The sequence below is a fragment of the Symphodus melops genome (genome assembly GCF_947650265.1).
Source record: "Symphodus melops genome assembly, chromosome: 8".
Lineage (NCBI taxonomy): Eukaryota > Metazoa > Chordata > Actinopteri > Labriformes > Labridae > Symphodus > Symphodus melops.
This window is the reverse complement of record NC_136698.1, coordinates 18,349,354-18,367,442: the sequence shown is the minus strand read 5'-3', so window position 1 is coordinate 18,367,442 and position 18,089 is coordinate 18,349,354. Positions and strand designations below refer to the sequence as shown.

The 18,089-nt window shown below is 40.5% G+C and overlaps 2 protein-coding genes across 3 annotated transcripts; both read left to right on the top strand.

The window, feature by feature from the left end:
- The first annotated feature begins 5,564 nt into the window (after nt 1–5,564).
- Nucleotides 5,565–11,212, top strand: LOC306828494 (uncharacterized protein). 2 transcript variants are annotated; one of them, XM_079351004.1, is made up of 6 exons: nt 5,565–5,778; nt 5,905–5,945; nt 6,023–6,072; nt 6,276–6,300; nt 7,501–7,690; nt 7,801–11,212. In XM_079351004.1, the coding sequence occupies exons 1-6, from the start codon at nt 5,712–5,714 to the stop codon at nt 8,250–8,252; spliced, it is 825 nt and encodes a 274-aa protein (XP_079207130.1). In that variant the 5' UTR covers nt 5,565–5,711; the 3' UTR covers nt 8,253–11,212. The 2 variants fall into 2 exon arrangements, with proteins under 2 accessions (XP_079207130.1, XP_079207129.1); XM_079351003.1 differs by lacking the exon at nt 6,276–6,300 and having other exon boundaries at nt 5,566–5,778; nt 6,023–6,097.
- Nucleotides 11,213–11,794: 582 nt separating this feature from the next.
- On the top strand, nt 11,795–14,912 carry faslg (Fas ligand (TNF superfamily, member 6)). Its single transcript, XM_079349519.1, has 4 exons — nt 11,795–12,227; nt 13,136–13,178; nt 13,259–13,315; nt 14,347–14,912. Exons 1-4 carry the CDS (start codon nt 11,943–11,945, stop codon nt 14,763–14,765), a joined length of 804 nt encoding a protein of 267 aa, XP_079205645.1. The 5' UTR covers nt 11,795–11,942; the 3' UTR covers nt 14,766–14,912.
- The last annotated feature ends 3,177 nt before the right edge of the window (nt 14,913–18,089 follow it).

Sequence of the window (18,089 nt, the reverse complement as noted above, 5' to 3'; positions counted from 1 at the left end):
GACTGCCTCTGTGTTCTGTCTATGTACATGTGTGTATGATAGTGTTAGTTTGTGTGTGTGTTTTAATGGTACTGTGTGGGTGTGTCCTGTCAGCAGTTCTAACAATAAAACATGTTGCAACATGTTGCAGGATCAGTCTGTCCTCAGCTCCTGCAGGTAAATTCCATCCGAGCTGTTATTGATCCAGGAGCAGAGTGTGTTTGAGTTGACACGCAGGCTCAATCACACAAGCACACCTTCCTTTGTTCTGGGTGTCAACACTTTATATGTCTTTAGGACTAAATGTGTCTCTTTGTCACGGAGCTCAATCAGGCTAAAGTTTGAACACAGTAAAATGTCTTCCAGACTGCAGCATGCTGATACTGAACAGGACCCTCTCCTGATGAGAAAACAGCAAGAACAAGTACTCAGCTACGGTTTGATAAACACAGTGAAAATATATTTAAAGGTTTCTTGTCAGTAATCACAATCATTATGTGTCAGTGTTTGCTTTCTGCTCCATGAGAACAGATGAGTTTCACAGACACAACCTGCAGGTAAAATATAACATGTATAAAGACAAGATTGCCTGCAGGTTTAGCTAATTAATACCAATAAATTCCAATTGTTGAGTGTTTAGGGGTGCCATTTTTGTTGCCATGGTATCAGGTGTCAACGTTGTTTGATTTTTAACTGTATAACACTGCAACTAATTAGCCACTAGAGGGCGCCATAGACTCAATGATATAAGCGATTGACTGCTCTGTCTCACAATCTTGGTTTTTCTGCAAATTACACTAATTTGCACCTAAATGAAAACACACACACACACACACACACACACACACACACACACACACTCACTCACTCACTCACTCACTCACTCACTCACTCACTCACTCACTCACTCACTCACTCACTCACTCACTCACTCACTCTCTCTCTCTCTCTCTCTCTCTCTCTCTCTCTCTCTCTCTCTCTCTCTCTCTCTCTCTCTCTCTCTCTCATATGAGATGATGTCAAACAGAGCAGGTAATAAAGTAGGGAGGCCTGGAGGAAGATTTTGTTTAAGATGATCCTCAGCAGGGAGATTTATTATGTTATCAGATACTAACTGTGAAAAGGTCAATAAAAGACAAATAAGACTAAGAAACCATAAAAAGTCGTAATAATATATTAGGGTTAGGGTTATCTATCTATCTATCATATAATGATTTTTTCCTTTTAACTATATTTTTCAATGTATCTAATATGTTTGTTGTCTCAGCTATAAATTGTCTTTTCATAAAATAAAGTCAGAAAAAGGATGGCCTGCATCACAGTTGTTGTCTAAGAACGCAGTTTTCTGTTCAATATATCATAAACCAGTACCTTTTATTATGAAAGGATCACCCGACTGAAATATGAGGCAACGTGGCGTCACTTCGGAAGCGGTGCCCTTACTCCCATATAAGGAGAGGGACTGCTCCGATGGTGACGTCAGAGAGGGGCGTGTCTTTATGGGAAGTGAGCAAGTTGTATTTAGCATAATAAGGGAGAGAGAGAGAGACAGGTCAGTGAGTAGATTACGCAGAGAGGCGGTTTAATTAACAATTAATACATTTGATCGGATTGAATCTAAAAATCTCTAATTATCTTTAATTATATAATAATAAACACAGCTGTTACACTGCAAATATTAATGAACAGAGCTGTTACACTGCTAACATTCTTAAAGGTGAATAAGATTCAGGACAATGTATTTTTAACTTTAGTGTTGTTTGACAGTATAACAGACAAATAACAGAATGAATAGACTGGAGGAATAAACAGTGTTCAGATGTAGTGAGAACTGACATCCCTATTCAACAATCTACAATTTAAAAGCACAACACCAATAATGAATTTATTTATGTAGAAACTGGAAAAACAGATGCTTCCAGATTGCTTTGACAGACACCATTACAATTGTTCACACTAACAAGGACATTGACTTCAGTTACCTTTGATCTCTCTGTACAACACTGAAAATTAAATAATGTATTCAAATATTATGCACAAGCCGACACAAGACAAAAGTGCAGCTGTGAAGAGAGCAAAAGATGCTGAGATAAACTTAATAGAAAAACATTGACACATGTACATTTATTTACAAGATGTAGATGTATTTATATACAATACAGTGTGCATGTGTTCATGACATGGTGACAATAGTTGCATGATTAAATGTTGTGTTAATAAATTTAACATCAATACTATTAACAGTGGGTGTTAACATCAATATGGTGCTCTAATAATGTGACCTGGTCAGGTTGGCGGGACACACCTGACTCAGAGTAAAGGTTTGAATCGCACACACTGAAACACTGATTGAAAGGTTGTCAAAATGTTTGATACTTTTTGATACCAGGTGTAAAGCAATAATTAATTTTAATGATAACAGTATCAAATAGTACTGAAGATTTTTAAAAAAATCATTTGTTTCATGAAAGGTGTGAAGGAGAGGAGTGAATACATGTCAAGCTTCACATAATTCGTCCCCTCAGCCCTCCTCCCACCCTCTGCCTCCCCCCCTGCACCCTGCCACAGTCCGCCCCTACAGCATCAGTCATCACCCCCCTCATCACCCCCCTCCACCTCCACCCCCCGCGTGCTCCACTAATTCACGCACCCTAAAAACTCTGCACAGCCGTTTACTGTTTATGCTATTTGCACTATCTGCTACCTTTCAACGCACTACCTCACTTTTTAACTTTGTAACTTAATCTGCACTCTGTTTATATTGTTAATACTGTAATTTATCCACATACTACCTCATGGTGAAATTCTCACAAGTGCCCTTGTCTGTCGATTGTCTGTCGTTCGTTATTTGTTGTCCAAATGTCTTTAGTTAAGTTATTTGTTTATAGTATTGTTTTCATTGCTAGTTTTTTAGTGCTTTTTTTATGCACTGCAGGTTTGCACTGGGGGTTGGGGGGGATTGCAATTTCATCTGTGCTGTATGTTAACATGGAGCACATTTGACAATAAACAACCTTGAACCTTTTGTGAACCTTGAACCTTGAAGGTTTATCATTCAGTGGTCATGTTAACTCAGCTGCTTGTGGGAAGTTTAAAATTTTTTAACATTTAAATTGAAGTATTGAAAGAGTTCTGAGTTCTGAATCAACTGCATGCACATACACTCCTCTGCATGCTGCTTCTCGGGGAGGACAGCAGGAGGCGTTGAGGAGTGGGAGGCTCATTTTGATCACAGCATAATGCCAATAATGGGACTTACAGGAGATCATCACAGTTTTGATCTGGGATAGCATGACGTTTGTCAAATAAAGTGTTAAAGCACAGAGAGAATGTAGAAGAGACACATCAGTTACATCAAATGTGCATCTTTCATCTGTCAAGGAACTGAAAACACCGTAAAACCACCTCTGAAACCTCAACACATCCTGTTAGAGCGGATGACCATGTGGCTCAACACAGGTGTGTAATGAAACTACACCCAAATCTCTTGAACAGTAAAAACATAACTTAACTAAATCCCATTTCTTATCAGACCTATAGACGTGTGGAGAAAAGGATAACTGTCTGTATGGGTTACAGTCACATTCAAATATTCAAAGTCATATCTACATCACTTTAATGCAGATTAGTTACAAAAACACACAAATCTGTATCTGTCATTCAAAATTATATCACCTGAAGCTGGGTGTATCTTTTGAACATCTGTTGGATAAATGACAGACAACTTTCACTGTTTTGTTATCCGGTGACACTGAGACAGTCACGATCTCCAGATAATAAACTGCAATATACTTCAGCTCATGTGGTCAGTTCAAATGCTATTCAAATCTAAAGTTCTCTGAATGTGTGATACTTTAATTTTTAATCCATCCTTAATCTCAAACAATATAATCTCTGTTAGTTTTGTATTATCCATAGCATATTCTCTTACTGCATCTGTGTCTTAAGGAGATGAATGAATGAATGAATCAAAAAATTACAGACTAACCTCTGCATACAATCTAAAGTACAAAGAAAAAAATGCTTTTGTATTTACTTTAGATACAGGAGGAGTTTGCAGGAGGGGGTTTTATTGCACATTTTTGTAAATTCAGAATATTGGTGTCTGGGACTTGTTTTTGTTCTGGGGAGACGTCCCGGGGTGTATCATTAAGAATTCATTTAGTTACGACTAAGACCAGGTGGTGAATCTGTGTCCGCCGGAACATAAGACTTTAACATTCACAGGGACTTTAAAGCAACAAGATATGTGCACACTGAGCTGATTACTTGTGGTAGTTGTTCGTTAAACAGACCCAACACGATTTTTAGAACCTATACATCGTTCTGAATAAGCAATACTGGATTTTTTTAATGTATCTTTTCTTTCTTCTGTCATGATGCGTTTGGTGTCTTGTGTAAAGCACTTTGAATTGCCTTGTTGTTGTTGAAATGGGCTATATAAATAAACTTGCCTTGCCTTATAGTCTTCTGACTATTCAAAGCGTGTCACCCCTACCCATTCACACACTGACTGCAGAGACATGAAATGTATATGTAGAAAGGGACATTTATAGGTAACTAATCCCAATCATACACATTCATATGCCACAGACGAAGCAGCATGAGCAATTTGGGGTTAAGTGTCTTGCCTGTCTTTTCTGAACAGGTGTTGATACAATTTGATGTTTATCTAAATAATATCAAAGTTGAATTATTATTTGGTATCATGACTCTGCTAACATATCTACAGACTCTCAGTGCAGTTTTTTTTACGCTTTGTGATTGAAGCTGACATATAAAGGTGTAATATTCCCATATGTTTCTGTATGTTTGTGTTGTTATTTTATATTTTACTGTAGTTTGTAATGTGCGATGTGTCTGTTTTTTTATTAAATAAATGGCCTCAACACCTGATAGTCTCACCTTTATCTTCTTGTTCTCAAACCTGCAGAGATGTATCACAATTGGGAGATGATGAAAATGAAATTTCCTTTTGTGTTTCTTCTGAAGAAATAGCCTATAGAGAAAAAAAAACGAGGCAATGAGAAGCTCTCACAAGAACCATGAAACCACAGCAGGCTGAGACCGTGGGATTTTTTTTCCTACTGTCACATCACTTTTCCACTGAAATGTTTTTTTTTTAATCAGATGATCTAATGATGCACATTTTCCGTCCCAAACAATTAAATTAAATATGTTAAAAATAAACACAAACTGAAAACTGTGGGTACGCTGATAAGATCATGAAATCTAAAAGAAGGTTAAGTTTAATTAACTCTGTTTTAAATAAACATCTATGTACTTGTACCATTTTGGCCCAAAATGATGAAAACATTTCTAAATGAATCTATTTAACGAGACTAAATATATTGACAGAAAGTCATTAGACGATTATCTTCACACATTTAAAGATTCATACATTTGTTTATGGTGTAATTAAGCTGAGGAGTAACATGAATTTGATGAGGTAAATAAAAACGTTAGTAAAACGTCTTTATCTTTAATGTCCCCGTTTTTAAAGTTAAAGCTGCATGGGTCAGAGTCCAAGCAGATTTAAAGGCGCCGTCAGAATAAAGGCTGTTTCATGTTAAACGCTACAACCCAGGAGGTGGCGGTAATGCAACCAGATAGATGCACAGAAGAAGAAAGCCGGAAACAGGAAATTTGAAAGACGAAGACCTGGCGATTTGTTGTCATCACGTGACATTGTTTAGCTTTAGCCTGGTTGTCTGACAGACTGAGGGGTTAAGATGGCGAGAAACTCCGAGAAACAGCAGAGCAGGCTTAACAGACTATGGCTGCAGAGAGAGAGAGAGGGTGAGAGCATGTTGTCTGTGCCTATTATAAGAACAACTGAGTTAAGTGTGGCTACACACTACACTCCTGTGTTTGTTAACAGATAGCATGTAGCTCAGAGTTCAAGTTGTTTTTGTGTCCTCACAGAGGGTCGTCTCAGAGACGTTCCTGAACGGAGACCTCGACTGGTAAAGATGACAATAATTCAATAAGATCCGATTTACTGTCCGAGCAACTTCTTTCATTACATCTCCTGTCTCCTCAGTCTGTTCTGACGTCAGCCTCCTCTGTGAAGAAGTGGATCCCCAGCATCAAGTCAGAGATCGAGTATTATTTGCAGGTCAGTGATCGAGTATTACCTGCAGGTCAGTGATCGAGTATTACCTGCAGGTCAGTGATCGAGTATTACCTGCTGCAGGTCAGTGATCGAGTATTACCTGCAGGTCAGTGATCGAGTATTACTTGCAGGTCAGTGATCGAGTATTACCTGCAGGTCAGTGATCGAGTATTACTTGCAGGTCAGTGATCGAGTATTACCTGCAGGTCAGTGATAGAGTGTTACCTGCAGGTCAGTGATCGAGTATTACCTGCAGGTCAGTGATCGAGTATTACTTGCAGGTCAGTGATCAAGTGTTACCTGCTGCAGGTCAGTGATCGAGTATTGCCTGTAGGTCAGTGATCAAGTGTTACCTGCTGCAGGTCAGTGATCGAGTATTGCCTGTAGGTCAGTGATCAAGTGTTACCTGCTGCAGGTCAGTGATCGAGTATTGCCTGTAGGTCAGTGATCAAGTGTTACCTGCTGCAGGTCAGTGATCAAGTATTGCTTGTAGGTCAGTGATCAAGTGTTACCTGCTGCAGGTCAGTGATCGAGTGTTACCTGCAGGTCAGTGATCGAGTATTACCTGCAGGTCAGTGATCGAGTGTTGCCTGCAGGTCAGTGATCGAGTATTGCCTGCAGGTCAGTGATCGAGTATTGCCTGCAGGTCAGTGATCGAGTGTTACCTGCTGCAGGTCAGTGATCGAGTATTGCCTGCAGGTCAGTGATCGAGTATTACCTGCAGGTCAGTGATCGAGTATTGCCTGCAGGTCAGTGATCGAGTATTACCTGCAGGTCAGTGATCGAGTATTGCCTGCAGGTCAGTGATCGAGTGTTACCTGCAGGTCAGTGATCAAGTATTGCCTGTAGGTCAGTGATCGAGTGTTACCTGCTGCAGGTCAGTGATAGAGTGTTACCTGCAGGTCAGTGATCGAGTATTACCTGCAGGTCAGTGATCGAGTATTACCTGCAGGTCAGTGGTCGAGTATTACCTGCAGGTCAGTGATCGAGTATTACCTGCAGTAGGTCAGTGAATGGATTGAGTACTGTCTGCAGTTAAGTGAAGGGATCTGTAAATATGTTTATAATATAAAATCTGTTAGCTTACCTTTCTATTGTTGTGGGCTTCCCCAGGGAATAATATATTTGATGTCACAATGCTGTGAACCCAGCATATCTCCCTCACACTAAGTCTGCACCCTGCTTACTTACAGACAGGGTGCATAAAGGGCTCGTAAAGTCAGAGAGAGAGCCCTTAAACACTCGATGATTTGACAGTGGGACAGCCCTAAACCCTCACAGATTTAGCGGGAAGGCACATCAAAGTCAGTGATTGTTGTTTTTTTCGGGTTTTTTTATTTGTTGTGTTTGTCTTGTTGTAGTATTTGTTACTCTTGTTGTTTATGTTGTTGTATATGTTCTCACAGCAATCTCAGCTCACTCATTACCCAGAGAGGAAGATCGCTCAGTTCCAGCTGCACATTGACTCTTTACAGAGAGAGTATAAGAGCTTTATGTCCAAACTGCGAGTCCTGGAGCCGGCCTGTAAACACTCACCGTGGACGCCCCGAGCATACCACAAACGCAGAGCAGACCCTTCGGTCACTTCCAGCTCAGGTAACTGTTTCTGAACGTTTTGTTTTTTTATTGGTCAAACATTTGCTTTCAAGACCCCATTAGCTAACCCCTCCTCCTTCTCCTCCACCTCCTTGTCCTCATCCATTCAGGGAAAACACCTCGTCTGGGCGAGTCTGATGGAGTCAGTGCTGACAGACTATCTGAGGAGGGACCAAGCTTTACCAGACCCTCAGACTCTGACAGAGGCCTTACGTTTCTGACTGGTCCTCCCTTGGGATCCTCAGAAGCGCTCTTTGAGGTCCAGAATCAGGACCAGCCCCTCCTCTTTGACCATATGAAGCTGTGTGTGTCTGCTGCTGCGATCAGAGGACCGTCCTCTCTGCTTGCCTCCTCTCAAACTCACAGTCTGACCAGTGTCCTGCAGGCGGGACTCCCTAACCTGGGAAATTCCTTGTCCTCCTCCACATGTAGGAGCAAAGACTCAGAGACACAGAGGAATTGTGGGAAATCCTCTGTCATTAAGACCACAGGCAGTACAGCTCATATTTTGGGACTGGATTGCTATTCATCACCCTCTGAGGAAGAGGAGGAGGGCAGGTGACATGTTTTTTTAAGGGTTCACACTTTTCTACATTTTAAGTACAAAACATTTTTTTGTGTTATTTGTTTTTGAGTTCTGCTCAGTGAAAGGAATAAAATTAAGACGATAAAACAATTATTAAACATTGAGATCTCTTTCACTAGGGTGATCTGGCCAAGAGGGCAGCTTAGCATCAATGTAAATGTTCAACAAAAGAAGACATAAGCCCAGATGTTTCTAAAATGTAAGATGCCTTTAAAAAAATGTTAAGCTTCTCCTTTTAGAAACGACAACTGTGAATCGTGACACCTTTGTGTCTGTGTTTAGAAGTAGGGATGGGGACAAAACCTTGTTCTATTGAGGACACTATTACTCATGTTTCAAAACCTCAAAATCGATCAGGTTTGAGTTGATTCAAAGTCTGAAGGGTCCTTCAACATCACGTTTACCTTATGTCGAGTTAAATCTTTTAAATCAAATCAGCTTTGCACAAACATGAGGAGGAGGAATTAAATAATTGTATATGTTGTAAAATAATGTATTTCAATGGGTCAACTCAACCTCCATGGGAACCACTTCAGCACTGTGCAACTAATCAAAATACATTTGAACTACTTTCACTTTGAGAAAGCTGTGTCGACCCTTTATGGTTTGAAGGGATTCACATTTTCCAGGAAAAATAAAAATATTGAAAACTTTAAACTTCTGCATCACTCAGGTTCAGTAACTTAACAAAAGTTTTCTTTACATTTGGAGAATGATGTTTGTCGATCAGTGCGACTGCAGCCCCTCATTCTGACACTCGTCAAAATGGATACTTTGACACAATTATTTGTATTCGGCTGTATTGCTCTAATAATAATAATAATAATAAGAATAATCCATTTTATTTGTAAAGCACTTTACATTTTTAAAATCTCAATGTGCTACAGAGTTGCAGAGTGCTCTGTGAAGGATTTCCCTGCCCTTCCATGTGCTTAATGTGGAAAGCATTAGGCAGGAACAGCACACATCCCTGCCTTCCCTGTGAATACAAGGAAAGCTATAAAGCAGAGAGATAATCAGCACCCCCCCCCCCCCCCCCCCCAGGGCAAGCATCAGTGACTGGAGAAGCAGGGGAGGAGGAGGGGGGTTGCAAATGCGGCATGCAAAGGGAGCAGAGAAGCAGGCTAGAGCAGTTTCAATAAGGTGGCATAAGAACTACTTGGCCAATAGCATGCTTTCAGTAGAACTGCAGGCCGTCAGCTGATGAGGCGTGCGTGAGATCAGCTGAGATCTAGCAGTGGAATAACCGTGGCCTGCCTGAACCGACGCAAGGCTCCATTTTACCTTTAAAGTATATGCAGCTGTGTGTCATCCTTATGATCAGGCAGGTTAGTGAAATCAGTCATCATGACCACATGGCTCTCCACAGCAGAGAGAATTCTGCTGATTCAGTTCTCCTCCTCTCTGGTTGAACGAACTGGAGCAGCTCTGAAGACGACCTGGTTAGACCCCAGGTCGTCTTCAGTGTGCTTGTCTTTCAGTGTGACTCTTCTGGGAAACTGGCTCGTCAGACTTTTTTTTGGTTTGTTCGTAGTTACCCTTTAAGTCATAACTCGGTGTGCATACTCTGCAGTGGTGGACAGAAACGAAACACAGAGTGTGCAGCATGATGCGGCTCAGGGTGATGCACGCAAAGTGTTGTCACCAAACCAGAATTTAAATGACGTAGATACTTGTTTGATACCATGCAATACTAATAAAAAAAAACTCCTGCAAAATGACAAAATTGCACAAGTACGTTGGCAACTTTTGGGGCATGATTGTCCACTTTAGATAGTATACAGGGGTTTGTGGACTCGTTTCTCTGCTACACTCCTTTCATCATCAATAGATGAAGTGTCTTTTCAAATCTGTGGACTAAAAAAGAACAAAATAAACACAGATGAAAATAAAACTGTGGGTCCTTTCATACTAAGTAGAGTTCCTGAGTGCTTTAACATGAGGAACAAAAGTTTAGAAAACAGGAAAATATTGAAGAACAGGCACATTTAAACAGGTGAAAATACTGAACCATAAAATGAAGCTCGTAAATGATTAAAGAAAACAGGAATCAAAAAGAAGACTGAGGTCGAGAAACATGTTGGAGGAACTTTTGGTGCAGAGTTTATAATTGCAAAGTCTCCTGATGTCCTCCTTGCGTGTCCATGTAGAGGACATGTCTACAGAAGATCTCAGAGGACGTGGAAGATCATAAAACAAAGAAAAAGTGATGTAGGCTTTTCCACCATAAACTGTTGGCGGACAAGTACAATAAAAGACAAAAAAATGGTGTGATAGCCCACTGAACACGCACACACACCCAAACACACACACTTAACAGCTGACTAATATCTAAAAGGTTTTCTTTATCAATCAACAGAAAATATCTGAAGTCTGGTGGAAACTTGAAACCACAGTGAGGAGCAGTTTAATCTCCGTGTCAGGGTGGCAGAGACCACAGCAACGTATACTGATCATCGTGAGTGTGTTCCTGTAAACGGGTCTCTGAGGTGGATGTGGAGGTTGGTTCTCACCTCTTTTCTTTACCATCATCTCAGCTGCAGCCCTGCAGGCACTTTTTTTTTGTTTTATGTGGAAGCTTCTTCTTTTTCCCACCGAGTGTCTGCTGAGAGCTCGAACTGCTGCATCACTGTTGCACCCGCATCAACGCCCACAGAGGATCCCAGATAGAAAAGACCATGTTTATAAGGAAGCATTTGGTGATCTTCACTGTTGTTTTATCAAACTTTGCTTTACTCTGCGGGTCAAACAGAAACCCAGAGTTTGAATAGTTAAGTTAAAGAACATGACAGTGAATATAAAAACGAATTGAATGAAACACTTCATCCTCTCTGCTGTCAGATTTAAATGCTTTGCAGGGGGGTTTTTTTCTTTCTGCACAGACTCATCTTTTATTCCTGTTGAAAGTTTATGATGTATTAAAATTTTGGATTTGGTTCAAATGTCTGAGCTCTTTTGCTTCATGTCATCATATCTGTGTTGTTGTTGTTTTTTTTGGGGGGGGGGGTGTCATCTTTGAGAGCCAAAGTTACTTAATTGATGATTTCAGATTCAGGAGAGGCTGCAGATTGGAAGAGTGTCTGGCCAAACAAACACACCAAGTTGTATATGCATATCTAAAGAAACACTTTCATCAACAATTCAAATTCAAGGCAAGAATTAAGAGGATCTGTACACTTTTGCTGGGAGCTTTTAGTAGGCTACAATGTTGATCCTTTTTTTATTTTTTTTACCAAGCATTTAAGAGTAAATTGGTCACATGCACACAGTGTAAAGCATTATGTATCCTGTTAGTTCAATTCATGTTAATGTTGCTCAATGTTTCCTTTCGTGGAATTTGTCTGAATGTCTCTCTGGTTAGTGATTGGAGGGTCAGCTGAAACCTCCAACTTCCTGTGGTGACACCCAAGCAGATCTGTCTATGCACACAGTTCTGAATGTTAAAGATTCATTAAGTTTGACTTTAACTAGCAGGGTGGGTGGATGTGGGGGTGACAGTTTGTGGGTTCCTGTGATGACTTTATGGTTATGATAACTAGCATGTCCTCAGTGTCTTGGGTGCCTGTGGGCGGGGCTTGCAGGAGGTAATTACTTATACTGCAGAGTAGTGTTTTTTTAAAGTCAAATCAAATCAGACTTGCACACAGTCAGTCTCTCTGCAGCATCATGACCCACCATGAGCAGAACTACCCCTTCCCTCAGGTGTTTCTCGTGGACGGAGGAGGGGGGGGTTCGCAGTATCCTGCCAATCAACCCGGCTTGGTGCCCTGCTGGTCCTTCCCACCCCCTCAGCAGAGACGGAGGAGCCAGGAGAGGAGCGGGGGCTGCCTGGGTGTGCGTCCCGGCGCGGCAATTCTGGTCCTGATGCTGTTCCTGCTTGTGTTCGCCGCGCTCGGCTTCGAGGCGTTCCAGATCTACACGCTGCAAAGACAGCTGAAGGAGCTCCGACAGGTGAGCACTGTAAACTGCACATAGTGTCTTCTTTCTCTAAGTCAATATTTTTTATCCAAGGTGCGAATTTCTTCTTAATCACCTTGTATTGATTTCTAACATGTTTTTCGTTTTTAATTTGAACGTTTTGTCTTGGGGAATGACTAAACTGCGTTGTTTAATATTTGCTCTTTCATGCACTTTTTCTCTGCATGACTGAGTAAAGTTTAAGAACTGAGGCTGCATGCAGCTCACTGTGGACAGTGATATTTTATGAAAGTCTATGAGGAGATAATGACCATTTGAATAATTCCCCCTCTGCAGACTTCTTGCGCACTATTTATGGGGGCAGTGCATAATGAGAATAAAAGTGTGAGTTTCACTTTGCTGATGGAGAGTTGTGAGGGTGGAAGGTGAGCAATTCCTTCACAAAGGTCGTCAGAACTTTAAATACTTTCTGTTTTGAAACGATACAATCTGCTATTTTAGTGATTGATAATATCATAAAGTACATAAACCTTAAAGAAGATGACGTCAGTTACATCAGACAGACATAGGAAAGTACTGAATCCATCAAAAATTGTCTAAATTGTACAAAAAAACTAAAACATGGGAAATACAGAAAGTATGCAGGAGTTTGTCTGCAATTTTCAGTGATCAAAAACAATAAATAACCCAATACTGGGTGTCTATAACTTCTATTTCTTGTTCCTGTGCTATCCAACAGGTATCTATATTTTATTTTTACTAGAAGCTTATCCATGTTTATAATAGTGATATGGGGACAGCTGTACTCTGCAGAGTTTAAAGTAAATTTAAAACTGAGTGACATTTACAAACATAGCAGGGACCGAATGTGGTCGGAGGTCTGGTGAGACAGGATTTCCTCTGCAGGCGTGAGTCTGATGTGATCCTCTGTTTCTCTGAAGGTTAAACCTGAGAGTGGGCCGCTCATCGCGCAGAAGCAGATCGGTGAGTTCGCATACACGTGAGCAGTGAGAATGTATGCATGCTGGAGCAGAGGAGCTAATGATACTGTGATGATGTTTCAGGTTTCAATGAACCTGCGTGGAGACGAGAGGACATCAGAGCTGCAGCCCATGTGACAGGTGACATCATAACGCACACTTATTTCTAGTTTAAGTTTATTTAACCAGGAAAGCCTCATTGACATTAAGAATCTATTTCACAAGAGTGTCCTGGCTGAGACAGGCAGTAACCAATTTAACAAAGTCCTAGACAAAAAAACACAGAAATTTACAGCAACGAGTTGTAAACTCAGGTCAAAATGTCCCAAGTCCCAGGAAGTCCTTATTTAAATTATAACTTGATGCATATTTTTCCAAAACCTCTAATTTACCCTTAAAAAGATTTAAAGAGACCAGCTCCCCCAGACACAAATCTTCCTCGCAGTGAACCTGAAACTCCTTTTCCCATTTGAAGACACTTTGGAAGATCTGGAATAAGTTCACAGCAAAGACTGAGGCTTCTGTCATATTTCACATGAATAAGATCACACCAGTTCTGACTTATAAATAAGGACACGTCAGTAATTTAGTCTATGAGTGGGCAGTGCAGCCAGGTCTACTCAATCAGCCTATAATACGATTACAAGTTAGATCCCTGAAATGTGTAATTTGGATGGAGAAGATGCATGCATTTATAACACATCAGCATAGTAGATCAGAGGCAACTCCGTTTTCTCGTGTCAATGGAAGCAATCAGCCAGACGCACTGTGATCAGTGGCGATTCTAAAGTCTGTCTAGGCCCCAAGCAAGAAATAATTGGGGGCCCCACAACCCGCTTTCATCTCCATCATGTCTTCCATTGAACCAACACTTCCTCCTTCTCTTCCCATTTCTGTTTTCTCTCCGATAGATGGATATTTCTTCATCATTTTTCTTTGTTTGCTCTCATTGACAAACTTTGGTTTTCACAGAAACAATGCACAAAATGCTAAGCAAGACAACAAGAGTTTTATTGTCTGGGGCCTAAGCAGTTTCCTTTTGGCCAGATTTTACAAGAAAAAAGAGAAATTTACAAGACAAGCAACGCCTCTGATTAGGATTCAGATGACATCGTCTGTTTTAGCTTTTTCACTGCTTCCTCTGCTCTAACCCTCTCTCCTCTCTCCTGCAGGGCGAATGGACGGTGGCTCGTCGGGTCAGACTCTTCTCTGGGACCTTCATGCAGGAAGGGGCTTTACACTTGGGGGCGTGGCCTACAGGTATGAAGACGGAGCTCTGCAGGTGAACGAGACAGGACTGTACTACATTTACTCCCGCGTGGAGCTTACCTTAAAGGACTGCTCCCCTCAGTCCTCCTTCCTGCATTTCGTGTTCGTGCGGCGAATGAGCCGGCCGAATCCTCTGAGGCTGATGGAGGCGCACAGGGCGGGGTTCTGCTCCCAGAGGACTGGACTCCCCTGGACTACAGAGAGCTACCTGGGCTCGGCCTTGCAGCTGCAGAAACTAGACAGAGTCTATGTGAACCTGTCTCAGCCCAACGAGCTGCGACGTGTTCCCTACGCAAACTTCTTTGGCCTATACAAAATCTGAAGAGTTGAAACACAGCTTAAACTGTACAGACATATTCCATCTGAACTTGTCACTTAACACGAGCTTAAATCTAAACTCTTCACTGTACATGATGTTTAGAGCTACAGGGAGGAGCAGGATTGAGTCTCTGCAGGGTTAAAATAAAAACATGAACAGTTTGAGCCTTTCAGAGTAACACTAAAGCATTGATTGAGTCATTGCATTTTTCATATTTATTTGAAAGTATTATGTGTGATGTGATCTTTTAAAATGAGACTGTTTTATGAAGAAAATAAAGAGGTGTCATTTTATTCATTGAATCTTAATGGGTGAAGTTCGAACTGTCAAATGTGTGAAAAACTCCCACAGCAGGTCTGTTTATAAACCACTGGAAAAGTTTCTCACCAGAACTGGTCCTCAGACAACTTCCTGATCATCAGCTTGACCTCATTACACAGCGAGAAGCTCCTCATTCTGTTTATCTAAAATGTATGAAAAAAAAAATGTCTTTCTAGTTCACTCAATGTTAAATAATAACCACAAAGTGCACAGTGCATGGTGAATCGTTGCAAATGAACCCCTTCTCCTCATGTCACCAGTGAGCGGTTGCGCTAGCAGATAGAGATGAGGGGACGCAGCTCTGACGTGTTTCCTTCCTGTGTGAACTTCTCGAGGGTCTCTGCTTTGCAGACTCAAACTGTTTCTGCTTCTTTTACCCACAAGTTTGACGCCTAAACTCAGAGCGGAGAAGAAAAACCCTGTTTCTTTCATTTCAGTAAACTCAGCGTTTCAGTGAAACAGGAGGATTCACAAGGAGACTATGCTGAGATCAGCTGATTATCACCTAATGTTAATGGTGGCTTGATGTCAATCTGATGATCTCAAGGAGTCAAATAATCACAACACATTGCTTGATAATTAGATGTGTTAAATGTTTCTTTCGTGTTGTAGGTTAACAGGCTCTCATCATCCTGTACAGAGCTGAAGACCTGATCCTGTGTGACTCTGAGACTGGCAGATGATCATTATCAATCATTGATCTAAAAAAAACTTAACTGCAAATTAATTTAATTACAGATTATTAACAAACAAGTTTTTTTTTCAGTGAAATCAGTTAAGAAATCTGTTTTCCGTTTGGACATTATGTGGTGATAAATTCTCTTGCAGACGACCATCTGATCTCTGAGTGATGAAATGATAAAATGATGATGCGAGTCTGCAGCAGCACCAGCAGTAGCACAGTTGTGGTTTGGTTGTTTCTATGATCTCTTTGTTCTCATGTTGATGGTGTTTGTTCAAAGTGAAGGTCTGCCCACAGTCTGTGTTTCAATAGAAAACGCTCACTGAAGTCTGACATATGATTCTAGTAATAATAATATTCAGGCTTAATTGAAGTTCTAGACACATAATGTTGGGTCATTTCTTTCTTTCACTGATATGTGTAGAATGTGTTTGTGCATTTAGACAGTACTCTCTCTCCCTTTCCTCATGCAGCTGGATTTTCTTAGACTATGTATTCATAAAAACTGACGATCCTCTCACAGAGCTCCTATATAGCTTAGCTCAAACATTGTATCAAGGAGTCATAGAAGAGGCATTGAGAAACAGTCTTAGAGAAACTGAGATGAAACTTCTATTTTTATGAGGAGGTGTGCTCAACCATGTGACTAGATATGACATGTTTTTTCAAAAGCTACTGTATAATTGGCTGATTAAAAAAGAGAAAAAAGTGATAATGGGCTAATAAGAAAAAGTTAAATGAATCGGCCTGATCATAGAATCTAGTCAGACATGTAATCATGAAAATTATATGAAATTAACATTCCCTAAATTAGAATTCATACCTTAAGAGCGTATAGATTCCAGTGTGTTTAAAAACAAAGGCACACAGACTGAAACGCTGCAGAAATGATCTGTCCATTCAGCCAGAGGGGTTCAATAAGAATATCCTCGATCCAGACTCCATTTGTTATCTGAATCTTTCCTTGCTGTATAGCCTTACATTTATATATATGCTTTTATTTGCAATAATAATAAATAAGGTTAATGTTAAGATGTCATTGAAATTGACATGACACTCAGGAACTCTATTAAGGGCTGATTTGTGAATATCTGTCTTTATTTTTTTTAAAGGATCTAGTGATTGCTTTTAGGGGAAATGTATCACAATTCTCAGAATTTCTCAAAAACTATGTATGTTATATTCTTTGTACTCAGGAAGCTTTGTGAATACACCTTCTGATATTATGCTAAAGATTTGGTACTATCTGATACTACTGATTATTAAAATAACTGCTTTTTTTAACAATAAAAGATTTTAAAACATATCACACAAACGTCAACAATATCTAAAATGTTCTCATGCTTTACCTTCACAGGTAGAGCTGTTAAAGTTTAACTCCTCACAGTATTAATGAAAGTGTTATAATGGTGTCAGGTGGAGCGAGTGTCAACACATCACAGCCTCGACAACATTCTCCCCTAAGGACACAGACACAGATCTCCCCTTCAGGACTAAAAGAGCCATGTCAAGGCCACACCCATCGGGCCCATGAATTCAATGCAATTCAATTCAAAAAACTTTATTTGTCCCCGGCAAATAAAAGGCACAAAGGCACACAGAGCAGCAAATGAACGACAGTGCAACTATGCTAAAACATTTAACCACAATAAGAGTCAACAAAGAATAAAGTGTCAAAGAAGAATAAGTGTCATGAATGACTTATCTATTAGTTTATCTATTATTAACATCACTCTTTCAACCTCTTTTAACCCATATTAGTATTTTGTGCATCCGTTGCTGACCTGGTATACACATCATTTGTGATGTACAATAAAGCTTCACTTACTCAGTGCCCTTCTGTTTGCACTTAGGCTGTTGCTCTTTTACACAACTGAAGCTCCTAACGGAAAAATAAAGTTATTTGATTAAAAAAAGTAACAGAAGAGTGATGCGGTGTCTATAACCAGAACAATTATTTATTTGACCAGAATCAAAAGCCTGAGCGATGTGACTGTCATACAGCATACAGTACATAAGACCAAGAGGAGGCTTGACCAGGAGCGCCAGAACTGCTAAACTACAATACAAGCAGCAGATTGAGGCCAACGTCAAAGACAAAAACCCTTGCTCTATGTGGTAAGACCTTAGGAACATTACAGACTACAAACAAAGCCACAACACCCCCCACCCCCACTGACACCTCCCTCCCACACCTGTTCATTCTTTGCCCACTTCAAGGACTCCTCCAACAAGGAAACAGCCACCTTCAGCACACCCTCAGAGAACAACCGACCGCTGACCCTACAGCACTATCAGGTAAAAAGGGCCTTACTCAGTATAGA

What these genes read in the sequence shown, in the direction of transcription:
- faslg (XM_079349519.1), top strand. Translation starts at nt 11,943, where the DNA reads ATGACCCACCATGAGCAGAACTACCCCTTCCCTCAGGTGTTTCTCGTG. An exon ending in CATCGCGCAGAAGCAGATCG is followed by an intron (nt 13,179 to 13,258) that starts GTGAGTTCGCAT and finishes ATGATGTTTCAG; the next exon opens with GTTTCAATGAACCTGCGTGG. An exon ending in AGCTGCAGCCCATGTGACAG is followed by an intron (nt 13,316 to 14,346) that starts GTGACATCATAA and finishes TCTCTCCTGCAG; the next exon opens with GGCGAATGGACGGTGGCTCG.
- LOC306828494 (XM_079351004.1), top strand. Translation starts at nt 5,712, where the DNA reads ATGGCGAGAAACTCCGAGAAACAGCAGAGCAGGCTTAACAGACTATGG. An exon ending in CTGAACGGAGACCTCGACTG is followed by an intron (nt 5,946 to 6,022) that starts GTAAAGATGACA and finishes CTGTCTCCTCAG; the next exon opens with TCTGTTCTGACGTCAGCCTC. An exon ending in AAGTGGATCCCCAGCATCAA is followed by an intron (nt 6,073 to 6,275) that starts GTCAGAGATCGA and finishes TATTACTTGCAG; the next exon opens with GTCAGTGATCGAGTATTACC.